At 51.1% G+C, this 23,021-nt stretch overlaps 2 protein-coding genes across 4 annotated transcripts in view; both read right to left on the bottom strand.

Moving 5' to 3' along the window:
* birc6 (baculoviral IAP repeat containing 6) overlaps positions 1-1,086 on the bottom strand; it is a 143,109-nt gene extending 142,023 nt beyond the window's left edge. For all 3 annotated transcript variants that reach the window (XM_072436816.1, XM_072436817.1, XM_072436818.1), the window contains exon 1: positions 739-1,086. In XM_072436816.1, the coding sequence (XP_072292917.1) occupies positions 739-931 (193 nt within the window). In that variant the 5' untranslated portion in view covers positions 932-1,086. The remainder of the gene's footprint in view (positions 1-738) is intronic.
* A 10,919-nt stretch (positions 1,087-12,005) lies between these two features.
* Positions 12,006-22,488, bottom strand: ppil4 (peptidylprolyl isomerase (cyclophilin)-like 4). Its single transcript, XM_072436829.1, has 13 exons — positions 22,380-22,488; positions 21,903-21,970; positions 20,916-20,980; positions 18,950-19,067; positions 18,548-18,690; positions 18,377-18,473; positions 17,565-17,681; positions 16,107-16,231; positions 15,962-16,028; positions 14,899-15,010; positions 13,834-13,924; positions 13,285-13,390; positions 12,006-12,538 (listed from the first exon to the last, which is right to left on the bottom strand). Exons 1-13 carry the CDS (start codon positions 22,447-22,449, stop codon positions 12,395-12,397), a joined length of 1,323 nt encoding a protein of 440 aa, XP_072292930.1. The 5' UTR covers positions 22,450-22,488; the 3' UTR covers positions 12,006-12,394.
* Between the last annotated feature and the right edge of the window lie 533 nt (positions 22,489-23,021).

Raw genomic sequence — 23,021 nt, 5'->3', positions numbered from 1 at the left:
TAACAGCTACAGTCCCTGTAACAGCCACAGTCCCTATAACAGTCCCTGTAACAGCCACAGTCCCTGTAACAGCCACAGTCCCTATAACAGTCCCTGTAACGGCCACAGTCCCTGTAACGGCCACAGTCCCTGTAACGGCCACAGTCCCTGTAACGGCTACAGTCCCTGTAACAGCTACAGTCCCTGTAACGGCTACAGTCCCTGTAACAGCTACAGTCCCTATAACAGTCCCTGTAACAGCCACAGTCCCTATAACAGCCACAGTCCCTGTAACAGCCACAGTCCCTGTAACAGCCACAGTCCCTATAACAGCCACAGTCCCTGTAACAGCCACAGTCCCTATAACAGTCCCTGTAACAGCCACAGTCCCTGTAACAGCCACAGTCCCTGTAACAGCCACAGTCCCTGTAACAGCCACAGTCCCTATAACAGCCACAGTCCCTGTAACAGCCACAGTCCCTATAACAGTCCCTGTAACAGCCACAGTCCCTGTAACAGCCACAGTCCCTGTAACAGCCACAGTCCCTGTAACAGCCACAGTCCCTGTAACAGCCACAGTCCCTATAACAGTCCCTGTAACAGCCACAGTCCCTGTAACAGCCACAGTCCCGGTTTAATCCCGTAGGTCCCTGAAGCAGCCCTTGTTTGGACACCTGTCCCGGTCCGCACACACCGGCTGCAGTGAGACCGTCTGCGGGCCGGAGGGCCGTGCTTTCGGGGCAGTGTTTGTCCGCTCACCGTTCAGCGCAGACGCCTGGAGGATCGCGCCCGAAGTGCCGTCGATCACCGTGATGCTGCCCCGGCTCGTCACGGCCAGGATGGCGTTGAGGGCCGGGTGGTAGCAGAGGCTCCGGAGGCCCTCCGCGTCGCAGCGCAGGCACCCGTCCCTCAGCACACTCCAGTCCGAGGAGGAGGAGGCCGCGGCCGCCATCGTCCCCCGAATCCGCCCTTCCCGTCCCCGCGCGGGCTCCGTCAGCTGCGTCAGATACACAAAATACGGTGAAACGTTCGTCAGGCTACGGCAGAACTGTCATTCCCGTCGGCGCTGGTGCGGGACTCGGTCTGCGGCGGCTGCTTCTCCTCCGCCTGTTTCCGCAGCGCTTCTATTCACCGTCTGCGCATGCGTGCCAGGGAGGCAGAGGACGCTAGAGAGAAGCACCGCAATGAGAGCGAGCGGCGGCCATCTTGAAGTGGTATACCAGCCAGTTATTTTGTATATATACACCAGTTATTATATATATATATATATATATATATATATACCAGCCAGTTATTATTATATCTGTGTGAACTCATTTAGTATTTATATGAAATCATCAAATGCTTTTGAAAAGCGGAAATCTGATCTGACAGGAGCCTCATGGCCTCATGGCCCCTGACAGGAGCCTCATGGCCTCATGGCCCCTGACAGGAGCCTCATGGCCTCATGGCCCCTGACAGGAGCCTCATGGCCTCATGGCCCCTGTCAGGAGCCTCTCATGGCCCCTGACAGGAGCCTCTCATGGCCATGGCCCCTGACAGGAGCCTCATGGCCCCTGACAATGACAAAGTGCTTGAACTATAAATGTCCGGCTGGATTTTTGGAGATCTGAATATTTTGATTGAAACTACAGTAAAATGAAATAAAAATATGTTTACATTTCTATGTTATGTTTTAATCGGTGTATTAACATGATCACATAAATGTGGATGAACATTTAAACAGACATTATTATTCACATCTTTATTTAACATATTAAACGGCTCCGCGGGAGGGTCCCTCTAGAGTTATATAGCAGCGCCGCCTTTGTTGCGTAGACTTACGTAGAATGCGTAGCGTGATCTGTAATCTCGCGAGAAGATAACAAAGCTACTTATAAATGCGGGTTATTTCTGCAGATTCATTAGACTTTTTATTTACCACTGTTTTATTTCAATGACTCATTCAAAAGTCTGTCCAAAAAATCACTTCAATTCAGTCAAAGTGTCAGAGGAACATGTGACCGTCCGGAACAGTCCGGGTGACCACACGTCCCCATGACCGTCCCAATCCCGGCCTGGACATCTGGACATCTGGACATCTGGACTTGTCCTGGTGAGCCGGTCAGACGAACTAACGCTGACGTCACACTTCAATGTATGTATAAGATAAGATATTCCTTTATTGTCCCACATGGGGAAATTTCATTGGTGCAACGCAGGTAGATCCAGAGGTAGATCCAGAAGAACAGATCACTTATAGAAGTCTGAAAAACACTATGAAGTGCACGGTGAAAAAGGCGGTTAGCGCTCTTGCCTCCCAAGAAGGAGTTCATGGGTTTGAATCCCAGACCAGACCAACATCACATGATCTCTGTGGGCGGAGTCTGCATGTTCTCCCTGTGTTACCGTGGGTTCTCTCCAGATTCTCTGGCTCCTCCCACCGTCCAATCACATGATGTGTGAGGTCAGACCGGTGACTCTAAATTGGCCCTAGTGAATGTCTCTAACGTCTCTAATGTCTGTGTCTCTGCGACGAGTTGGCCACTGTCCAGGGTGGACCCCGCCTAAGGCCCAAACTCACTGGGATTGGCTGCAGTCGCCCGCGACCCCGAAAGGGAACAAGAGGTAGAAGATGAATGACAAAAAACATTGCAGTGCAGGAAACCTGCAACTGGACTCATGACACAGACTGTACAGGACGAGCACTCCACCTCCTGAGACTCAGGTCTTCAGGAGCGACAGGGTCCTGACAGGGCCACTCCTGACAGGGCCGCTCCTGACAGGGCCGCTCCTGACAGGATCACTCCTGACAGGGTCACTCCTGAAGACCTTCTCTGACTCTGTGGTGCATCAGCTCCTGTAGGTGTGGTCAGGGTGTAATGTATATTCTCAGGATGTAATGTATATTTTCAGGGTGTGATGTATATTCTCAGGATGTGATGTATATTTTCAGGATGTGATGTATATTCTCAGGATGTGATGTATATTCTCAGGATGTGATGTATATTTTCAGGATGTAATGTATATTTTCAGGGTGTAATGTATATTTTCAGGGTGTGATGTATATTCTCAGGATGTGATGTATATTTTCAGGATGTGATGTATATTCTCAGGATGTGATGTATATTTTCAGGGTGTAATGTATATTTTCAGGGTGTAATGTATATTTTCAGGGTGGTGAAGAGCTTTGAAGGTGAGGAGGAGTATTTTAAAGTTTATGCGCTGCTTGATGGGGAGCCAATGGAGAGAGCGGAGAACGGGAGTGATGTGTTCACGGGACCGGGTGTGGGTGAGGAGGCGGGTGTGGGTGAGGAGGCGGGTGTGGGTGAGGAGGCGGGTGTGGGTGAGGAGGCGGGTGTGGGTGAGGAGGCGGGTGTGGGTGAGGAGGAGGGTGTGGGTGAGGAGGCGGGTGTGGGTGAGGAGGCGGGTGTGGGTGAGGAGGCGGGTGTGGGTGAGGAGGCGGGTGTGGGTGAGGAGGCGGGTGTGGGTGAGGAGGCGGGTGTGGGTGGATTTGGTGGTGAGGTATATCTGGGTGTCGTCAGCGTAGCAGTGAAAGTCCAGGTTGAGTTGGCGGAGGATGTGACCAAGGGGGAAGATGTAGCAGATGAAGAGGAGGGGGCCGAGGACTGAGCCCTGGGGCACCCCTGCGTTACTGGGGAGAGGGTGGATGAGTGACCGGAGAGGGAAATTAACTCTTGCCTGTTGGTGAGGTAGGATGTGAGCCAGTCAAGTGCAGAGCCCTCAACACCCAGTTGGCGCAGCCTTTGTAGGAGGATGGAATGGTTTATAGTGTCAAAGGCTGCGCTGAGGTCTAGTAGTAACAGGATGTTGAGGGCCGAACCGAACGTCAAAGAAGGAGAGGAAGATGAAGAGTCTCCCTGGAATAAAGCCGGTCGGTCTCTGAAACAACAACAACTATTCTAGTCACAAAGACATATCATGACCTCATGGGCTTTGTAACACCAAAGCAATGGAAGGAGTACTTTTACGGACTACAACAGAGTCTGAGGACAAAGCACTGGAAGTCAAGGCACTGGAAGAAGAACTTTTAGGACTACGACAAAGTCTAAGGAATAAAGTCTGGCGGTAATGCAACACTCGGATGTCAACCGCCATAAAACAACAACAACAACAACAACATGAAGTCAAAGCGCGTTAGAACATCCTCTTGCTCCTCATCCTCGGCTCAGTCTCCAACACCCCCCACCTCTATAAACGTTTACCCAGCCCTGTGCTACATAAGTAAGCAACCACAGCCTGACACAAACCCTGTGACTGGATCGCCAGAACGTTCCGCAGATTGAACTCCCTCCCATTATTCCGAAACCACAAGGCCAACCCGGCCCTTTCTCTATCATAAGCCTCACAGCAAATCAGCACATGCTCGACAGTCTCTGGCACCCGACAGCGACCACACAGACCGGTCGGATGCTTGCCAATCCTACTCAGTGACCAATTGAGTCCAGTATGGCCAATCCTCATGCGGGCGAAGGCCCTTTCCTCCCACGCGTTCCTGCCCATAGACCCGCAAGGACCCACACTACCCTGTACGTGATAGAGATGCCGTCCAGTAACACAGTGGCTCCAAAATTCCTGCCAAAGGCCGACCACATGACTCTTGATAACGGCTTGACTTCAGATTTGCTTAACTCAACCGCCACATCAATTGATGGCCGCCTAAGGGAACGCTTAGCCAGTGCATCAGCCATTTCGTTACCATCCACCCCCACATGCGCAGGGACCCAAATGAAGGAAACCCTCACATCCTTCCTGGACAGGGAGAGCATCAGACAGAAGATGCCATTCAACACATCCTGTCTGCAATCCGATTTCCCAGATTTAATGCTTTGCAATGCAGAAAGGCTGTCAGAGGCCACCACAATGCCGCAACACTTCAAAGCAGATTCCGCCCATTCCAATGCCAACCGTATCGCTATGAGTTCCGACGTGAAAACAGAAAGGCGATCTGTCAACCTCTTCTTGACCGCCAGCCCCAGGTCAGGCACAAAATAAGCGGCGCCAGTACGCCCACTCTCAGGATCCCTAGACCCGTCGGTATAAATAAACACATCACCTGAGTGCTTATCGATGAGCGCTTGAACGGCAAACTGCGGTGCCCTCCCAGCGACTCCTCTAAGCTTGCCATGCAAGCTAACATCAACAGGAGCCGGGACAAACTTCCACGGAGCTATAGCAGACAAAGCCACCGACGGGCTCACACGCAGATCACCAACCCCCGCAAGCCGCGCCTTTGCATTTCCTACCTGGCTGAAAACCATACCGCCAGCCTCACTCTGCCCCCCATCAACCCTGAGAAAGTCCCTCACCGGGTGAGAGCTCGTATGACCTTGCACATTCACCCAGTAAGCCAACAGAAGTTCTAGCCTCCGGAGCCGTAACGGCAATTCCCCCAACTCAACCTGCAGCGCCGAGACAGGGGAGGTCCTAAAAGCCCTACAGCAGATGCGCAAGGCCTGGGCTTGCTCCACATCAAGCTTCTTTAAGTTAGTCTCAGCCGCAGACATGTAGGCTATACAGCCATAATCAATAGCCGCCCTCATGACGGCCCGATAAATACCCAGGAGCGACCTTCTGCTGGCCCCCCAGTCCTGGCCGGATAGACAACGAAGCAAGTTATTCACCCTTTTGCATTTACCACTGACCTCATCAATGTGCTGACGCCAACTAAGCCTCTCGTCAAAGGTGACCCCCAAGAACCTCACCTCCCTGACCTGTTCGAGCACCTGCCCATGCAGTCGAAGGGAGACGTCCCTATGCCCATTGAAGAAACAGATCACTTGAGACTTCCGTACGGACAGTTTAAACCCCCACTTCAGGGTCCACTGCTCCACCTGCTGTATTGCCCTTTGCAGTTTCGCCTCGTAAAACCGGAGATTCCTCCCTCTCACCCATAGAGCGCCATCATCAGGATAAAGGCTCCTCCCAACAGACCCATCCACGTCGTCAAAGATGTCCTTAATCATAACATTGAACAAGATAGGGCTACACACACTCCCCTGCGGGATCCCATTCTCTACCTCATACACCCCAGAGTAAGCAGCGCCCACTCTGGTTTGGATACGCCGGCCAGACAGAAAGCTCCGGACCCAGTTAAACAGATTACCCTTCACACCACACTTCCGCAGCTTAATGAGGAGCCCATCCTTCCAAACCATATCGTACGCCTTCTCCACATCAAAGAGCACCGCAATAACCTTTTCTTTCTGAGCCCTGGCCAGCTGGATATCAGATTCCAAACACAACACGGAATCCATGGTGTTCCTGCCCCTACGGAAACCACTCTGGTGCGCGGGAAGCAAACCCTGACTCTCCAAGAAGTAATCCAACCGCTCGGTAACCATGCGCTCCATCGTTTTCCCGAGCTGCGACGTCAAGGCAATAGGCCTATAACTTGAAGGGTCAGACCCTGGCCTACCCGGCTTCAGAACCGGCACCACCGTAGACTGTTTCCACGCAGATGGAACACAACCTGAATCCCAAACACGGTTGAAAAGACCCAGGACTAGCCCAAGCGTGTCATCAGTCAAATGAGAGAGCATGTCATAGCACACCTCATCTTTACCCGGGGCTGTCTGTTTCGCCTTAGAAAGTGCTCTCCTTAGCTCAAACAAACTAAACGGAAGGTCAAGGTCATCTTGAGTCGAAGGCTGGTGCCCAATCAGCTCAGAATTCTGGGCCAAAGTACTCTCCCTGTAGTGCCTTTCCGCAGGTGAGAGATTGTCAGAGCTGTGCACCGACACAAAGGTGCTGGCCAACAGTTCAGCTTTGTCAACGTCGCTGACTGCTTCAACACCATTCAGTATTAGGACCGGGGTCCCATGACGGTGCTCAACCCCATGCATCCGCTTAATCATCCCCCAAACATCCCCGAGACGCGTTTCTCTCCCAATTTTGGAACAATACCGCCTCCAATAGGCACTCTTGGCCGTTCTTACAGTTTTCCGCACAACAACGCGGGCCCTCTTGTAGTCAATGAGGGCACCCTCAGTGTGGGCAACCCTTAGCCGGCGAAACGCCGCATTTCTCGCCCTAACAGCATAACCACATGCTTCATTCCACCACGGCACCCGCTTCCTATGTCCACTACCACCACTCTTAGGAATCGTGCCTACCGCTGACTGCGTGATGAGCGAGACAATTGCACTATTGAGAACATCCACCTGAGTCAATCCTCCTTCTTGCAGAACCCTAGAACCATCATCAGCTTTCCTCAGGAAAGCCCCCCAGTTCGCCCTTGCCAACTGCCATCTCTGGATCCTCGTCCCCCTGACCACACAGCTCCCAAAGCCAATCTCGGTGCGGACTAGATAGTGATCGCTACCAAAAGAAAGATTACCAAGAACCTCCCAACTACAAACACCAGCTAACTCCTTGGACACAAGCGTAAGATCTATTGCACTTTCCGTACCGGTCCCCATATCATAGCGGGTCCCACTCCGATCATTCAGACAAACCAACTCCCTTTGATTGATAAAACCCTCTACCACCTGCCCATACCTATCGGTACCACTACCGCCCCACAAAGCGCTGTGCGCATTAAAATCCCCACACCACACGGCCTTTCCCCGAACATCCTTACCGATACTATGTAAGGACTCTAACGTTAACTCACCACACGGATTATAAAGGTTAACCACAGTAACAGCTTCACCACCCAGCCAGACCCTCACCGCCAGGGCCTCCGGCGCTTTACTCACACTGACAACAATGTAATTTAGGTCATCTCGGACAAACACAGCCACACCTCCGCCTCTACCCTGCTCCCTATCATTCCTAACACACACATACCCTTGTATCCCAAAACCCCACCTAGGTTGTAACCAAGTCTCCTGCACGCACATAACGTGAGGCTTGTTCAAACAAAGTAGAGACAAAATGCTTAAATTCCTGGCCATTAGCACGAAGGCAACGCGCATTCCATTGCAAGACAACCACCGCCATTATGAGCCCCCGGAACCTGACGGCGCATCGGGAGCCCCCCCACTCCCACTGCCAGAATGGGGCAGGGTGCCTTCCCGCAGCGCATCCTCTATCTCCGTCCACTCGGGACCCCCAGCTCCAAAGTACTTCCCTGCAGCCTTAGCGATGATCCTAGTCTTTTCGGATCTCTTCTTGGTTTGACCAGTACAGTTAATCACTTCCACCATAAAGAGGAAGAAATCTTTCCTCTTCACAACCAGTACATCCTCCGCACCCACAGGGCCTCTGCCCGTGGAAGCCACACTCACAGGCATCCCAGTGGGGACCTCCCCCTGGCCGCGGGCAACGCTGCCCCCTCCCCTGTCGCCTAGGACACCAGCAGCACTGGCAGCCCGCACTGCATCCACCGTCACCTGACTACCAGACACCTTCTTTACGTCATAAGACGCTGGTACAGCTGGCAGCCCGGTGTAAACGCTCTCTCTTCTTTCTCACACTTATTGTGCTTTATCTCCTATATTTTGTAAATATAGTTAGTATATTTTTTCTATTTTACTGTACGATAGGGACACGCGCTGGAATAGTTTTTAAATTCAACTGTTTTTGACTTTTTTCGGCTGGATTTGAGCGTTTTTCGTTGCGTTCATTTTGTTGTTGTGACGTGAGCTAGCTCCGAGCGAGCCCACCAGCCCCCCCGCGCCCTCCGGCCGCGCTAAAGTACGGCGTGTCGTCGGTACACGTTTATGTACACGTTTATATGAAAGAGGAACTTCACGAACGATCGGGACACGCACTGGAATCGCTTTAAATTAACTTGTTTTGACTTTATTCGGCTGGATTGAGTGTTTTCGTCGTGTCGTGGCGATGTGTCTTGGCTCTGAGTCCCCCGGCTCCGGCCCCGCCCCCCGGCCGGCGCCGTACCGCGTTTACACAAAGGAAGAACTCATGAAACTGCGGACAACAGTCGTCTTACCCGGAGATCGTCATGTTATCCCGGCGGACATCCTAAGGAAAACGCAACGAGGCAGACGGGCTGGACGTAAACTCCGAGAGAAGAGATGGACAAACAGGAAGTCGGTTCCCGCCGTAGTCATGGGTAACGTGAGGTCCCTTCAAAATAAAATGACGGAAATAGCGAGCCTCATGCGGTCCCAGAGGATTTATAGGGACAGCAGCGTCTTGATTTTCACAGAGACCTGGTTAACAGCAGAAATGGCAGACTCTATTGTAGGTTTGGACAATTTTCATCTGCTGCGGGCGGACAGAACGAGAGAATGCTTGAAGAAAAGAGGAGGCGGTCTGGCGGTGTATGTGAACACGAGCTGGTCCAAACCCGAACACTGCACAGTGAGGGAGCAGCTATGTAACAAGGATATTGAACTATTGGCTATTGAAATGAGGCCATATTATCTGCCCCGGGAGTTCTCACATGTGATTTTGATCGCAGTCTATGTGGCCCCGTCTGCCAATGCTGAAAATGCTTGTGAAGCACTGCTCTCCTGCACTTGTAGGCTGCAAACACAGCATCCACAGGCTCTCTTCCTCGTCTCTGGTGACTTTAACCACGCTTCTCCCTCTTCTGTTCTACCAACATACACCCAGTATGTTACCTGCCCCACCAGAGATAATAGAACATTGGACTTGTTTTTTGCCAACACCAAGGAGGCTTATTCTTCTTCCCCCCTCCCTCCCCTGGGCAGCTCGGACCACAACCTTGTACATCTGAGGCCTGTGTATGAACCCATCGTGCGCAGGCAGCCTGTGGTGTCCCGTGAGGTGAGGATGTGGTCTGCTGAGAGCGAGAAGGCTCTGAGGGACTGCTTCAGCACCACTGTCTGGACTGAGCTTTATGACCCACATGGGGAGGACATCAACACCATCACAGAGTGCATCACGGACTACATCAACTTCTGTTTTGAGAACATTGTTCCCTCCCGGACGGTGCGGTGTTTTCCAAACAACAAGCCATGGATTAACCGTGAACTGAAGGCTCTGTTGAAGGAGAAGAAGAGAGCCTTCAGGTCAGGGAACAAGGAGGAGCTGAGGACTGTGCAGAAGGAGCTGAGGAGGAAGATCAGGCAGGCTGAGGCCGGCTACAAGAGGAGGATGGAGGAGCAGCTGCAGCAGAAGAACATTCAGGGAGTGTGGAGGAGCCTGAAAACCATCTCGGGCTTCAAAATCCCCCCTGCCCAGACAGAGGGGGATCTACAGTGGGTGAATGATTTAAATGCTCACTTCTTGAGGTTTGATCGGTCACCCGCCCCTCCCCCTGCACAGCTGCACGCTCCCTCTTCCACAGCTGGACAATGCCCTGCATCTGTTCCTCTTCGCTTATCTGCCCCGGACCATCAGCTCCCCACTTCGCCTGGACTCACCCATCCCCCCAGCACACGGTCCCCCTACCAACCACTGACTGTCACAGCAGCACAGGTGAGGAGTGAGCTGAAGAGGATTAAAGTGAGGAAGGCAGCAGGACCTGATGGCATCAGCCCCAGGCTCCTTAAGTCCTGCGCAGATGAACTGTGTGGAGTTATGGAGCATGTCTTCAACATGAGCCTGAAGCTGAGGGTGGTACCACAGGTCTGGAAGACCTCCTGTCTGGTACCTGTGCCTAAGACACCGCGCCCCAAAGACCTCAACAGCTTCAGGCCAGTGGCTCTCACGTCCCACCTGATGAAGACACTGGAGCGGCTGGTCCTGGACCACCTCCGCTCCACCGTGAGCTCAGCCATGGACCCGCTGCAGTTTGCATATCGGTCTGGCATCGGAGTGGAGGACGCCGTCATCTCCCTGCTGCACCGCTCTCTCTCTCACCTGGAAAAGCCTGGCAGCTCTGTGAGGATTCTGTTCTTCGATCTTTCCAGCGCCTTCAACACCATCCAGCCGCTGCTCCTGAGGGACAAGCTGGAGACGGCTGGTGTGGAGTATGACCTGGCAGAGTGGATCCTGGACTACCTCACAGACCAACCCCAGTTTGTGAGAGCCCGGAACTGTGTGTCTGACACTTGGACCTGCAGTGTGGGGGCGCCCCAGGGCACTGTCCTTGCGCCCTTTCTCTTCACCCTTTACACTGCAGACTTCAGACATGACACGGACAGCTGTGTCCTGCAGAAGTTCTCTGACGACTCTGCCATCATCGGACTCATCACGGACGACGATGACGCGGAGTACAGAGGACTGGAGCAGGACTTTGTGGACTGGTGTCAGCGGAACCACCTCCTCATCAACGCGGGGAAGACCAAGGAGATGGTGGTGGATTTCCGCAGACGCCACCCCACTGCCCCCTCACCAGTGAACATCCAGGGACGGGACATTGAGAGAGTGGACTCATACAAGTACCTGGGTGTTCATCTGAACCACAAACTGGACTGGACTCATAACACAGACGCACTGTACAGGAAGAGCCAGAGTTGGCTCTACCTCCTGAGGAGACTCAGGTCTTTTGGAGTGACAGGGCCGCTCCTGAAGACCTTCTACGACTCTGTGGTGACATCAGCTCCTGTACGGTGTGGCCTGCTGGAGCAGCAGCATCACAGAGAGGGAGAGGAAGAGGCTGGACAGAGTCATCAAGAAGTCCAGCTCCGTCCTGGGCTGTGCTCTGGACTCGGTGCAGGAGGTGGGGGACAGGAGGGTCCTGGCTAGATTCACATCTATGCTGGACCATGAGTGTCACCCCCTGCAGGACACTCTTTCCGCTCTGGAGAGCAGCTTCAGTGAGAGACTGATCCACCCTCGCTGTGTGAAGGAAAGGTTCCGTAGGTCTTTCCTTCCTGCTGCTGTCAGACTTTATAACAAAAACTGTTAGTACTGAACACTCGCAATACTGACCTAACCTAATACTGATGTGCAATTCTGTCATATGTGCAATTACTGTTGGAATTCATGTGCAGTCCATGTGCTGTCGTGACACATATTCATGTGCAATTACTGTCGTGATCACATGCAATGGTATTTATGTATTTATTTATTTGTCTATGGGAGTTTTTATTTATTTATTTATAGGAGATCTTCTACTGAAAGTGTTTTTCAGACTTCCTATAACGTACTTGAGGTACATGAAGTACGTGACGTACATGAAGTACATGATTTAGTGGCACGTTTAGATCACAGTAAACATGCAGTTGAAATGTGAAATACAGTCATAAGAATGTTCCATGAAGTTCTTTATCAGAGGAAACGCTCCGGTTCATGAGGAAAGTTCCAGATCAAACTATGTCATGCTTTACTTTCTGCAACTGTGAAAAGTCTTTAAAGGTCTTTATGGGACGTCTGGTCACCTACACCCGTCTGGTCACCTACACCCGTCTGGTCACCTACACCCGTCTGGTCACCTACACCCGTCTGGTCACCCCTGCTCTGGTCAGTGTTTGTACTCATGGTCACTCTCCTCACGTCCAAATATCACACTTTATTTTGACATTATACATTTCAGATGATGGCTCCGCCCTAAATCTAAAGCACAAGAGTGTGGGTGTGGTCAGCGCGGGTGTGGTCAGCGGTGCCTCCTGTCGTGCTCTTTGGAACGTTTGGGCGAGTGGCGATGGTGAACTCTGCGTTTGTCTCTGGATCGAGAGCGAGATCGTGAGCGCTGTCGGTCTCTATCCCTCTGACCGTCTCTGTCCCGCTGACCGTCCTCCTGTGGACAGAGTCTCCGTTAACTGCGGTCAAACTTTCTTGTTCCTTCTGATGAGCTCTTGTGGTCAGGGCACGTTTTCTGCTCTGGTCAGTCTGGTCTGGTCTGCTCTGGTCAGTCTGGTCTGCTCTGGTCAGTCTGGTCAGTTCTGGTCAGTCTGCTCTGGTCAGTCTGCTCTGCTCTGGTCAGTCTGGTCTGCTCTGGTCAGTCTGGTCTGCTCTGGTCAGTCTGCTCTGCTCTGGTCAGTCTGGTCTGCTCTGGTCAGTCTGCTCTGGTCAGTCTGGTCTGCTCTGGTCAGTCTGGTCTGCTCTGGTCAGTCTGCTCTGCTCTGGTCAGTCTGGTCTGCTCTGGTCAGTCTGCTCTGGTCAGTCTGGTCTGCTCTGGTCAGTCTGCTCTGGTCAGTCTGCTCTGGTCAGTCTGCTCTGGTCAGTCTGCTCTGCTCTGGTCAGTCTGCTCTGGTCAGTCTGCTCTGGTCAGTCTGGTCTGCTCTGGTCAGTCTGGTCTGCTCTGGTCAGTCTGGTCTGCTCTGGTCAGTCTGCTCTGGTCAGTCTGCTCTGGTCAGTCTGCTCTGCTCTGGTCAGTCTGCTCTGCTCTGGTCAGTCTGCTCTGGTCAGTCTGCTCTGGTCAGTCTGGTCTGCTCTGGTCAGTCTGCTCTGGTCAGTCTGCTCTGGTCAGTCTGCTCTGCTCTGGTCAGTCTGCTCTGGTCAGTCTGCTCTGGTCAGTCTGCTCTGCTCTGGTCGGTCACTCACTCGTCGTCTCTTGGACTTCTTGCTCTTCTCGTCAGAACGATGATGATGATGTTTCTTCTTCTTCACGTCTTCTTCGTCTTCGTCCAGCAGCAGCTCGTACTTTGAACTGTGAAAGTGTTAAGGGAAAACTGCACAGAAATACTTATACTCTAAAATACTACAACTGCAACTTTAAAATACTACACCTTAGACTCTTAAGTACTACGCCTCAGACTCTTAAGTACTACGCCTTAGACTCTTAAGTACTACGCCTTAGACTCTTAAGTACAACGCCTTAGACTCTTAAGTACTACGCCTCAGACTCTTAAGTACTACGCCTTAGACTCTTAAGTACTACGCCTCAGACTCTTAAGTACTACGCCTTAGACTCTTAAGTACTACGCCTTAGACTCTTAAGTACAACGCCTCAGACTCTTAAGTACTACACCTTAGACTCTTAAGTACTACACCTTAGACTCTTAAGTACTACACCTTAGACTCTTAAGTACAACGCCTTAGACTCTTAAGTACTACACCTTAGACTCTTAAGTACTCTCAGGTGGAGGATACTCGTGTCTGGGCTGGTTCTTCAGGCCGAGTTTGGAGCGAGTTTCCAGATCCTTCTCATAAGCTTTAAAATCATCTTTGGTGTATTTCCCTCCTGAAAACACAGGAAGAGTGAGGAGAGCACGAGGAGAGCACGAGGAGAACACGAGGAGAGCACGAGGAGAGCACGCAGAGGAGAGCACGAGGAGAACACGAGGAGAGCACGCAGAGGAGAGCACGAGGAGAACACGAGGAGAGCACGCAGAGGAGAGCACGAGGAGAGCACGAGGAGAACACAAGGAGAACGTGCAGAGGAGAGCACGAGGAGAACACGAGAACACGAGGAGAACGTGCAGAGGAGAGCACGAGGAGAACACGAGGAGAACACAAGGAGAACGTGCAGAGGAGAGCACGAGGAGAACACGAGGAGAACGTGCAGAGGAGAGCACGAGGAGAACACGAGGAGAACGTGCAGAGGAGAGCACGAGGAGAACACGAGGAGAACACGAGGAGAACGTGCAGAGGAGAGCACGAGGAGAACACGAGGAGAACGTGCAGAGGAGAGCACGAGGAGAACACGAGGAGAACGTGCAGAGGAGAGCACGAGGAGAACACGAGGAGAACGTGCAGAGGAGAGCACGAGGAGAACACGAGAACACGAGAACGTGCAGAGGAGAGCACGAGGAGAACACGAGGAGAACACAAGGAGAACGTGCAGAGGAGAGCACGAGGAGAACACGAGAACACGAGGAGAACGTGCAGAGGAGAGCACGAGGAGAACACGAGGAGAACGTGCAGAGGAGAGCACGAGGAGAACACGAGGAGAACACGAGGAGAACACGAGGAGAACGTGCAGAGGAGAGCACGAGGAGAACACGAGGAGAACACGAGGAGAACACGAGGAGAACGTGCAGAGGAGAGCACGAGGAGAACACGAGGAGAACACGAGGAGAACGTGCAGAGGAGAGCACGAGGAGAACACGAGGAGAACACGAGGAGAACACGAGGAGAACGTGCAGAGGAGAGCACGAGGAGAACACGAGGAGAACATGCAGAGGAGGAGGAGGAGAACATGCAGAGGAGGAGAACCTTTTCCTTTCCACTGAATCTTTGCGACCGACTGGCTGAAGTCCACGTGAATGCGGCGATCGTCGATCAACACGTTGTCCATCTTGAAGTAGGCCTTCTCACAGTCCTCCTGCTGTAGGAGACACGCGTGATCAACCCAGTGATGACCTCTAACCTCACCTGACTGACCTCACCTGACTGACCTCACCTGACTGACGTCTGACCTCACCTGACTGACCTCACCTGACTGACGTCTGACCTCACCTGACTGACGTCTGACCTCACCTGACTGACCTCACCTGACTGACGTCTGACCTCACCTGACTGACGTCTGACCTCACCTGACTGACCTCACCTGACTGACCTCACCTGACTGACGTCTGACCTCACCTGACGTCTGACCTCACCTGACGTCTGACCTCACCTGACTGACCTCTGACCTCACCTGACTGACCAGCTCAGATTAAACTGCAGAGTCTAGTTTAACTCTGAGTTCAACATTTATGAACTTAACTTGACTGAAGTGGCTCCGCCTCCATCTCAGGTTATGACATCACATTCTAGAACGTGAACGCAAACTATTCATGTGACACTCTGCTGCCCTCTGGAGGACGAACACTGCATGCTCACTGTGGGCGGAGACAACAGAACACCTGAAAACAAAGACCTTGTTTGACCAGTGTTCCTGTGGTCAGGAGGGTCCAGGGGACTTACAGAGGTCACTCCAGACTGAGCCGTTACAGGTTAGCAGATGGCTAATGCTAATAGCTATGCTAATAAACGTTAGCATACTGCAGACAGTTTTAAGGAGCCTCATTTCCAACTGTTCAGGTGTTATATTTAAGGATCAGAGGGCGTGTCCGGTGCAGAGGGCGTGTCCGGTGCAGAGGGCGTGTCCGGTGCAGAGGGCGTGTCCGGCGCAGAGGCGTGTCAGAATAACGGGCTAGCACTGTCCACTCATTTACAGACTATGAATACAAATGACTTCTTTTTGCATCCAAAATGGTCACTTAACCTGTTTTAGTTCTTTGAGAAAAGCGTGTTTATCGTCGTCAAGTTTAGATTCTTTTGGGACAGAACTTACCTTTTCAAATTCTATAAAAGCATAACAAAGAGAATCTCCGCTCTTAAAGTCTCTGATGATCTCACAGCTACAAAGAGAGAACAGAGAGAGGTTAAAGTCGTGCGGTCAGTTTGGGTCAGTTGGGGTCGGGACGTTTCAGTCGGACCTCTTGATGGTCCCGAAGCGTGAGAAGATGATCTCCAGGTCCTCGTCGGTGGTGACCGGGTTGAGTTTGCACACGAACAGCACGTTTTCAGGAGGTTTCACGTCTGCGTCTGGAAGATCTCCCACCTAAAGCCACCGAGCAGCGAAGGAGAGAGGTCAGAGGTCAAGAGGTCAGAGGTGAAACATGACAAACACAAGTGTATTCACATTATGATTTTCTAACCTTCTCACATTGCCCTTCTCTGGACTGTAAGTCGCACCTTTCTTCATAGTTTTGGCCGGGGTGCCACTTATAGTCCAGTGCCACTTATAGTCCAGTGCCACTTATAGTCCAGTGCCACTTATAGTCCAGTGCCACTTATAGTCCAGTGCCACTTATAGTCCAGTGCCACTTATAGTCCAGTGGCACTTATAGTCCAGTGGCACTTATAGTCCAGTGGCACTTATAGTGCAGTGGCACTTATAGTCCAGTGCCACTTATAGTCCAGTGCCACTTATAGTCCAGTGCCACTTATAGTCCAGTGCCACTTATAGTCCAGTGGCACTTATAGTGCAGTGGCACTTATAGTCCAGTGGCACTTATAGTCCAGTGGCACTTATAGTCCAGTGGCACTTATAGTCCAGTGGCACTTATAGTCCAGTGGCACTTATAGTGCAGTGGCACTTATAGTCCAGTGGCACTTATAGTCCAGTGGCACTTATAGTCCAGTGGCACTTATAGTGCAGTGGCACTTATAGTGCAGTGGCACTTATAGTGCAGTGGCACTTATAGTCCAGTGGCACTTATAGTCCAGTGGCACTTATAGTCCAGTGGCACTTATAGTCCAGTGGCACTTATAGTCCAGTGGCACTTATAGTGCAGTGGCACTTATAGTGCAGTGGCACTTATAGTCCAGTGGCACTTATAGTCCAGTGGCACTTATAGTGCAGTGGCACTTATAGTCCAGTGGCACTTATAGTGCAGTGGCACTTATAGTCCAGTGGCACTTATAGTCCAGTGGCACTTATAGTCCAGAAAGTAGGGTAATCATCATCAGAACAACAGTGAGGTGAGACCAGGAGGTGAGAGGCTGCACTTCCCTCTGCAGCCAGAGGCCAAACTAAAAGACCCTTTAGCGGCTTTAAAATATAAAGACACAAATAATGCAGAATATTTGTCCTTTATCTGAAGATTTACCCGTTTGAAAAAGTATCTCACAGAAACGTGTTAAATAAAGTGACGTGGGTCAATTTGAATCCATTTCTTTATTTTGGGAGTGAATGTTCTGTACGTTATGTGAGGACGTCACCGCCAACGTGCTCAAAATAACTCAACCAAGTGACTTCTTCTACTCGGAGTCAAAAGTACAGATACTTGGCCTCAAATGTGGAGAAGTAAAAAGTATTCACTGTTCAGGTAAAAGTACGTACAAATATGAGGTTCCTGCACAGTTCTCCACCAAAACCCAGCGTGTCTCACCATCTCCAGAAGAATGGCCTGAGTCTTGGCCTCTTTCTCCTTCAGTCGTTCTTCTAACTCTTCGGCCGCTTTCCCATCGTCCTCCTCGATCACTTCGTCCGCTCCGATTCGTCCGCTCTGAACAAACTTTAGATCATGAACTGCTCCTGAGAACGTCAGAGCAGGTCCTCCAAGGAAAAGATCTGGATCTGATCTGACGGGGATCTGATCTGACGGGGATCTGATCTGACGGGGATCTGATCTGACGGGGATCTGATCTGACGGGGATCTGTTCTGACGGGGATCTGATCTGACGGGGATCTGTTCTGACGGGGATCTGTTCTGACGGGGATCTATTCTGACGGGCATCTGTTCTGACGGGGATCTGATCTGACGGGGATCTGATCTGACGGGGATCTGTTCTGACGGGGATCTGATCTGACGGGGATCTGATCTGACGGGATCTGATCTGACGGGATCTGATCTGACGGGATCTGTTCTGACGGGATCTGTTCTGACGGGGATCTGATCTGACGGGGATCTGATCTGACGGGGATCTGATCTGACGGGGATCTGATCTGACGGGGATCTGATCTGACGGGATCTGATCTGACGGGATCTGATCTGACGGGGATCTGATCTGACGGGGATCTGATCTGACGGGATCTGATCTGACGGGATCTGATCTGACGGGATCTGATCTGACGGGATCTGATCTGACGGGATCTGATCTGACGGGATCTGATCTGACGGGATCTGTTCTGACGGGATCTGTTAGGAGACTCTAATGTCACAGAGGTTAAGAACAGCAGTAATAACAGGATGATACTGACGTCCAGCTGCTCTCTGGTCGGCTCTGGAGAACGATCCGGCACCACCAAACCAGCCGGATCATCGAACGGGTCGTCCAGGACAACCGTGTGGTTTATCCTGGGACAGAAGGAAGTGGTTTAGTAGGTTAGGTTTATCAGATCTGAGCATGTGGACCTCAGAGGGAGGATCACCTGATGTCCTGGAACGGCACAAAGTCTTTGTCCACAAAGGTCTCGTTGATCTTGGCCAACACGTCCAGACCCTCGCTCACTTCTCCAAACACCGTGTGAACTCCATCCAGATAATCCAGGTTCTCTCCACACGTGATGAGGAACTGCACACACAGAACCTTCAGAACCTCCCCGAGACCTTCTGAGTGGCTGTCCACAAGAGGGCGTGGCACTGGTCCATGAGCTCAGCATTATTGACATCAAACAGCACATTCAATGTAATGTGTCAGGACCTTCTCACACCGACACCGCTGAAGCCTAAAGGTCATCAAGTGTAATCCTGTTCTCCTGCAGTCTGAGGACAAATGTCAAGGTCTACAGCTGCAGCAGGAAGTGATGACCTTTGACCTCCCGTGACCTCACCTGTGAGCCGTGCTGACCACTGCCATTGTCCACCATCGACACGGTGCCCATCTTCTTGTGCTTGATCCGAGGAGTCTTTTCGACATCGAAAAAGCGCGCCTGGTCTCCATAGAGTTTACTGTGAAGGACACGGAGACAAAGAGACCATGAAGGACATGGAGGACATGAAGGAAACGGAGAACATGAAGGACATGAAGGACACAGAGAACATGAAGGACATGGAGAACATGAAGGACATGAAGGAAACGGAGAACATGAAGGACACAGAGAACATGAAGGAAACGGAGAACATGAAGGACACAGAGAACATGAAGGACATGGCGAACACGAAGGACACGGAGAACATGAAGGACATGGCGAACACGAAGGACATGGCGAACACGAAGGACACGGAGAACACGAAGGACACGGAGAACATGAAGGACACGGAGAACATGAAGGACACGGAGAACATGAAGGACACGGAGAACATGAAGGACACGGAGAACATGAAGGACACGGAGAACATGAAGGACACGGAGAACATGAAGGACACGGAGAACATGAAGGACACAGAGAACATGAAGGACACAGAGAACATGAAGGACATGAAGGAAACGGAGAACATGAAGGACACGGAGAACATGAAGGACACGGAGAACATGAAGGACACGGAGAACATGAAGGACACGGAGAACATGAAGGACACAGAGAACATGAAGGACACAGAGAACATGAAGGACACAGAGAACATGAAGGACATGAAGGAAACGGAGAACATGAAGGACATGAAGGACACAGAGAACATGAAGGACATGAAGGACACTGAGAACATGAAGGACATGGCGAACACGAAGGACATGGATAATAGAAGAATAAAGTCTAAAGAATAAAGTCTAATCTGTGGCGGAAGCGTCAGCCTCTGGAATAAAGTCATGTGGTGTGTGACGGAGCCAGTCCGTCTTTAGCTGGTGTCGGCGCTTATTTGCTGAGCAGCCGCGCGGCCCTTCATGCCCCCGGGGCCCTTCATGCCCCCGGGGCCCTTCATGCCCGCGCGCACTTTCCAACACACACTCATACATTCCCCGCTCCCCGTGTTCCCTCTGTTTCATTCATTCGCATCAGACGCTACACACGCTTCTTTCCCCGCACTCCTCCGTCACTAATCCGCCAAGGGTGCCGCTTGCGCGCGTTAGATTAAGTCTAAGCACACACACGTCAATTGTTTCCTGTTTTGTCACGAAGCCGCGCTCCGCCGATGCGTCGCGTTGGGTCGAAACCGAGCCAGGACTTCCTGGAAGTTTAAATGGAGCTGTTCGCGCCGTGGTGCTGACCATGTGACACCGAGTATTCTATGTGTTTATATTGCTTTATTTTGAACATGTGTATATAATTAATGATATATTATGTTGTAGGAAGAGGCCACGACAGTTTATTGTCAGTTTATTTGGGATTTGAATTATATAGTTATTTTGCTCAGTGGGAGGGGCAAGTGAGGAATAAAGGCGAGTCGCTCTTGGCTGTGGGAGGAGTCTGTCTCCAACAACAGAGAAGGAAACAGTGTGAGAGAGAGAGTTAAAGAGAGAACGAGTTAAAGAGTTAAAGTTGAACTCATAGTTGGAACTCTGTAAATATATGGTTTGGATTTTTGGACCTTTTTGCTCACTGTATATATTTTTGCACTGTTGCACTATTTTTGCACTTCGGTTTTGACACAATAAATCCACCTGAGCACTTGAAATCTGACTTCGCCATTGTTTTGAGAGCGATGTAACACTTGGATACAAACCACCATAAAACACTGAAGAAGAACAGTCTGCTCAGTCTCTGCACAGTCTCTGCTCAGTCTCTGCACAGTCTCTGCTCAGTCTCTGCTCAGTCTCTGCTCAGTCTCTGCTCAGTCTCTGCTCAGTCTCTGCTCAGTCTCTGCTCAGTCTCTGCTCAGTCTCTGCTCAGTCTCTGCTCAGTCTGCACATGAACATCTCACCTGAACACAGACTCTCCACCTCGGCCCGTTCCCATGGGGTCTCCAGTCTGAACTATGAAGTTTCTCTGCAAAATGAACATGTGGAAAACACTTAAATAAAAGAGCACAGAGAAGACACAGAGAGGACACAGAGAGGACACAGAGAGGACACAGAGAGGACACAGAGAGAGCACAGAGAGGACACAGAGAGGACACAGAGAGAGCACAGAGAGGACACAGAGAGGACACAGAGAGAGCACAGAGAGGACACAGAGAGGACACAGAGAGAGCACAGAGAGGACACAGAGAGGACACAGAGAGAGCACAGAGAGGACACAGAGAGGGCACAGAGAGAGCACAGAGAGAGCACAGAGAGGACACAGAGAGAGCACAGAGAGGACACAGAGAGGACACAGAGAGAGCACAGAGAGGACACAGAGAGAGCACAGAGAGGACACAGAGAGGACACAGAGAGAGCACAGAGAGGACACAGAGAGAGCACAGAGAGGACACAGAGAGAGCACAGAGAGGACACAGAGAGGACACAGAGAGGACACAGAGAGGACACAGAGAGGACACAGAGAGGACACAGAGAGGACACAGAGAGGGCACAGAGAGAGCACAGAGAGGACACAGAGAGAGCACAGAGAGAGCACAGAGAGGACACAGAGAGGACACAGAGAGAGCACAGAGAGGACACAGAGAGGACACAGAGAGAGCACAGAGAGGACACAGAGAGAGCACAGAGAGGACACAGAGAGGACACAGAGAGGACACAGAGAGGGCACAGAGAGGGCACAGAGAGGGCACAGAGAGAGCACAGAGAGAGCACAGAGAGGACACAGAGAGGACACAGAGAGAGCACAGAGAGAACACAGAGAGAACACAGAGAGAACACGGCGTTATGGAGGGCGTGGCGTTATAGAGGGCGTGGCGTTATAGAGGGCGTGGCGTTATGGAGGGCGTGGCGTTATGGAGGGCGTGGCGTTATGGAGGGCGTGGCATTACCTGCACGTTGTGGACGAGGCAGAAGTTGTAATATTTGATCTTGCATAATTTAAGAAAGTTTAAACACGCTGTGAACAGAGAAGAAAAGTCACATTATTATCAGACTTAATATAATATAATACGTGAGCAGCTTTCATTATTCTTTCCATTATTCTAATACATTTTAATATATAATCATTATTCACAAGCTTCAGATTCTAAGGTTCTAAAACAACATCTTACATTGTGAAGCAGAAGATGCAAAACACATTGAGTAAAGTTAAAGTTGAGAGAGTTCGACACTGAATATTACGACATTTAAACCACTTTATTCCACTTAAATAACCTCATGTTTAATAAAGACACACGTCGTAAAGACAGTGGCTCTGACAGCTAACTGCTGCTAGCCCCGTTTGCTCTGCCTCTCCGTGGCCGCGAGTCCAAAGGTCAGAGACTTTAACACGTCACGAGAGTCAAAAGCACAAAGGTCCGCGTTACCTTTGGGTCTTTCCTCCGTGAAAAGGTCAATCACCAAATCTCCCATCGTCGTTTCAAGAAGCACCGCCATGACGGCCGCAGGTCTCGCGAGAGCTGCGCGCGTGAGCGGGAAGACAAAGGACGCAGCGGAACGTGACCGGCGGATCCGTGAACGTAACGTCATGACGTAACGGCGGCCATGTTGGGACTGTTTAGGTTGAATCATGGATGTATTATATTATCGAATACAGAAGGTTCAAAATGAGAAGAAATGACGTCAACAACGATCACGTGTCATAGCATAAAACATACAACGTGTTAAGTCTTAATAACAAACAGGAGCCCCTAAAGTTCACTCAAAATATGGAATCATTTCGTAGAAACAAAATAATCCTCTCTAAAACTAATTATTATACAGAGGCTCTGAAGCTCACGTTAGTCTCACAACTCACCACAAGAGGGCGCACAGAACCCGTTAAAGGTGCTCTATGGAAGGTGTTTGGTGAAGGCTCCGCCTCCTGCTGGTCTCCATGGAGATGTTATTGCTTTGCCTGGAATATTCCGCCGTACATGTGCCACTTATACCACCACATATATTTAGAATCTTTTAGTTTTAGTTCCTGTATTATTAGGACCACCCTGAGCAAACACAAATCAAATTTA

The sequence above is a fragment of the Eucyclogobius newberryi genome, unplaced genomic scaffold (assembly GCF_026437365.1).
Source record: "Eucyclogobius newberryi isolate DKJ021-1_F unplaced genomic scaffold, fEucNew1.0.hap1 SCAF_8, whole genome shotgun sequence".
Taxonomy (NCBI): domain Eukaryota; kingdom Metazoa; phylum Chordata; class Actinopteri; order Gobiiformes; family Gobiidae; genus Eucyclogobius; species Eucyclogobius newberryi.
Note: the sequence above shows the minus strand (reverse complement) of the source record. Positions and strands in the feature narration are given on the sequence as shown.

Coding starts and splice junctions, on each gene's coding strand:
- ppil4 (XM_072436829.1), bottom strand. CDS start 22,449: ATGGCGGTGCTTCTTGAAACGACGATGGGAGATTTGGTGATTGACCTT. Junction 17,682..18,376: donor CGACCAGAGAGCAGCTGGAC/GTCAGTATCATC, acceptor AAGTTTGTTCAG/AGCGGACGAATCGGAGCGGA. Junction 13,925..14,898: donor GATTCAGTGGAAAGGAAAAG/GTTCTCCTCCTC, acceptor CTGTGTTTTCAG/GAGGGAAATACACCAAAGAT.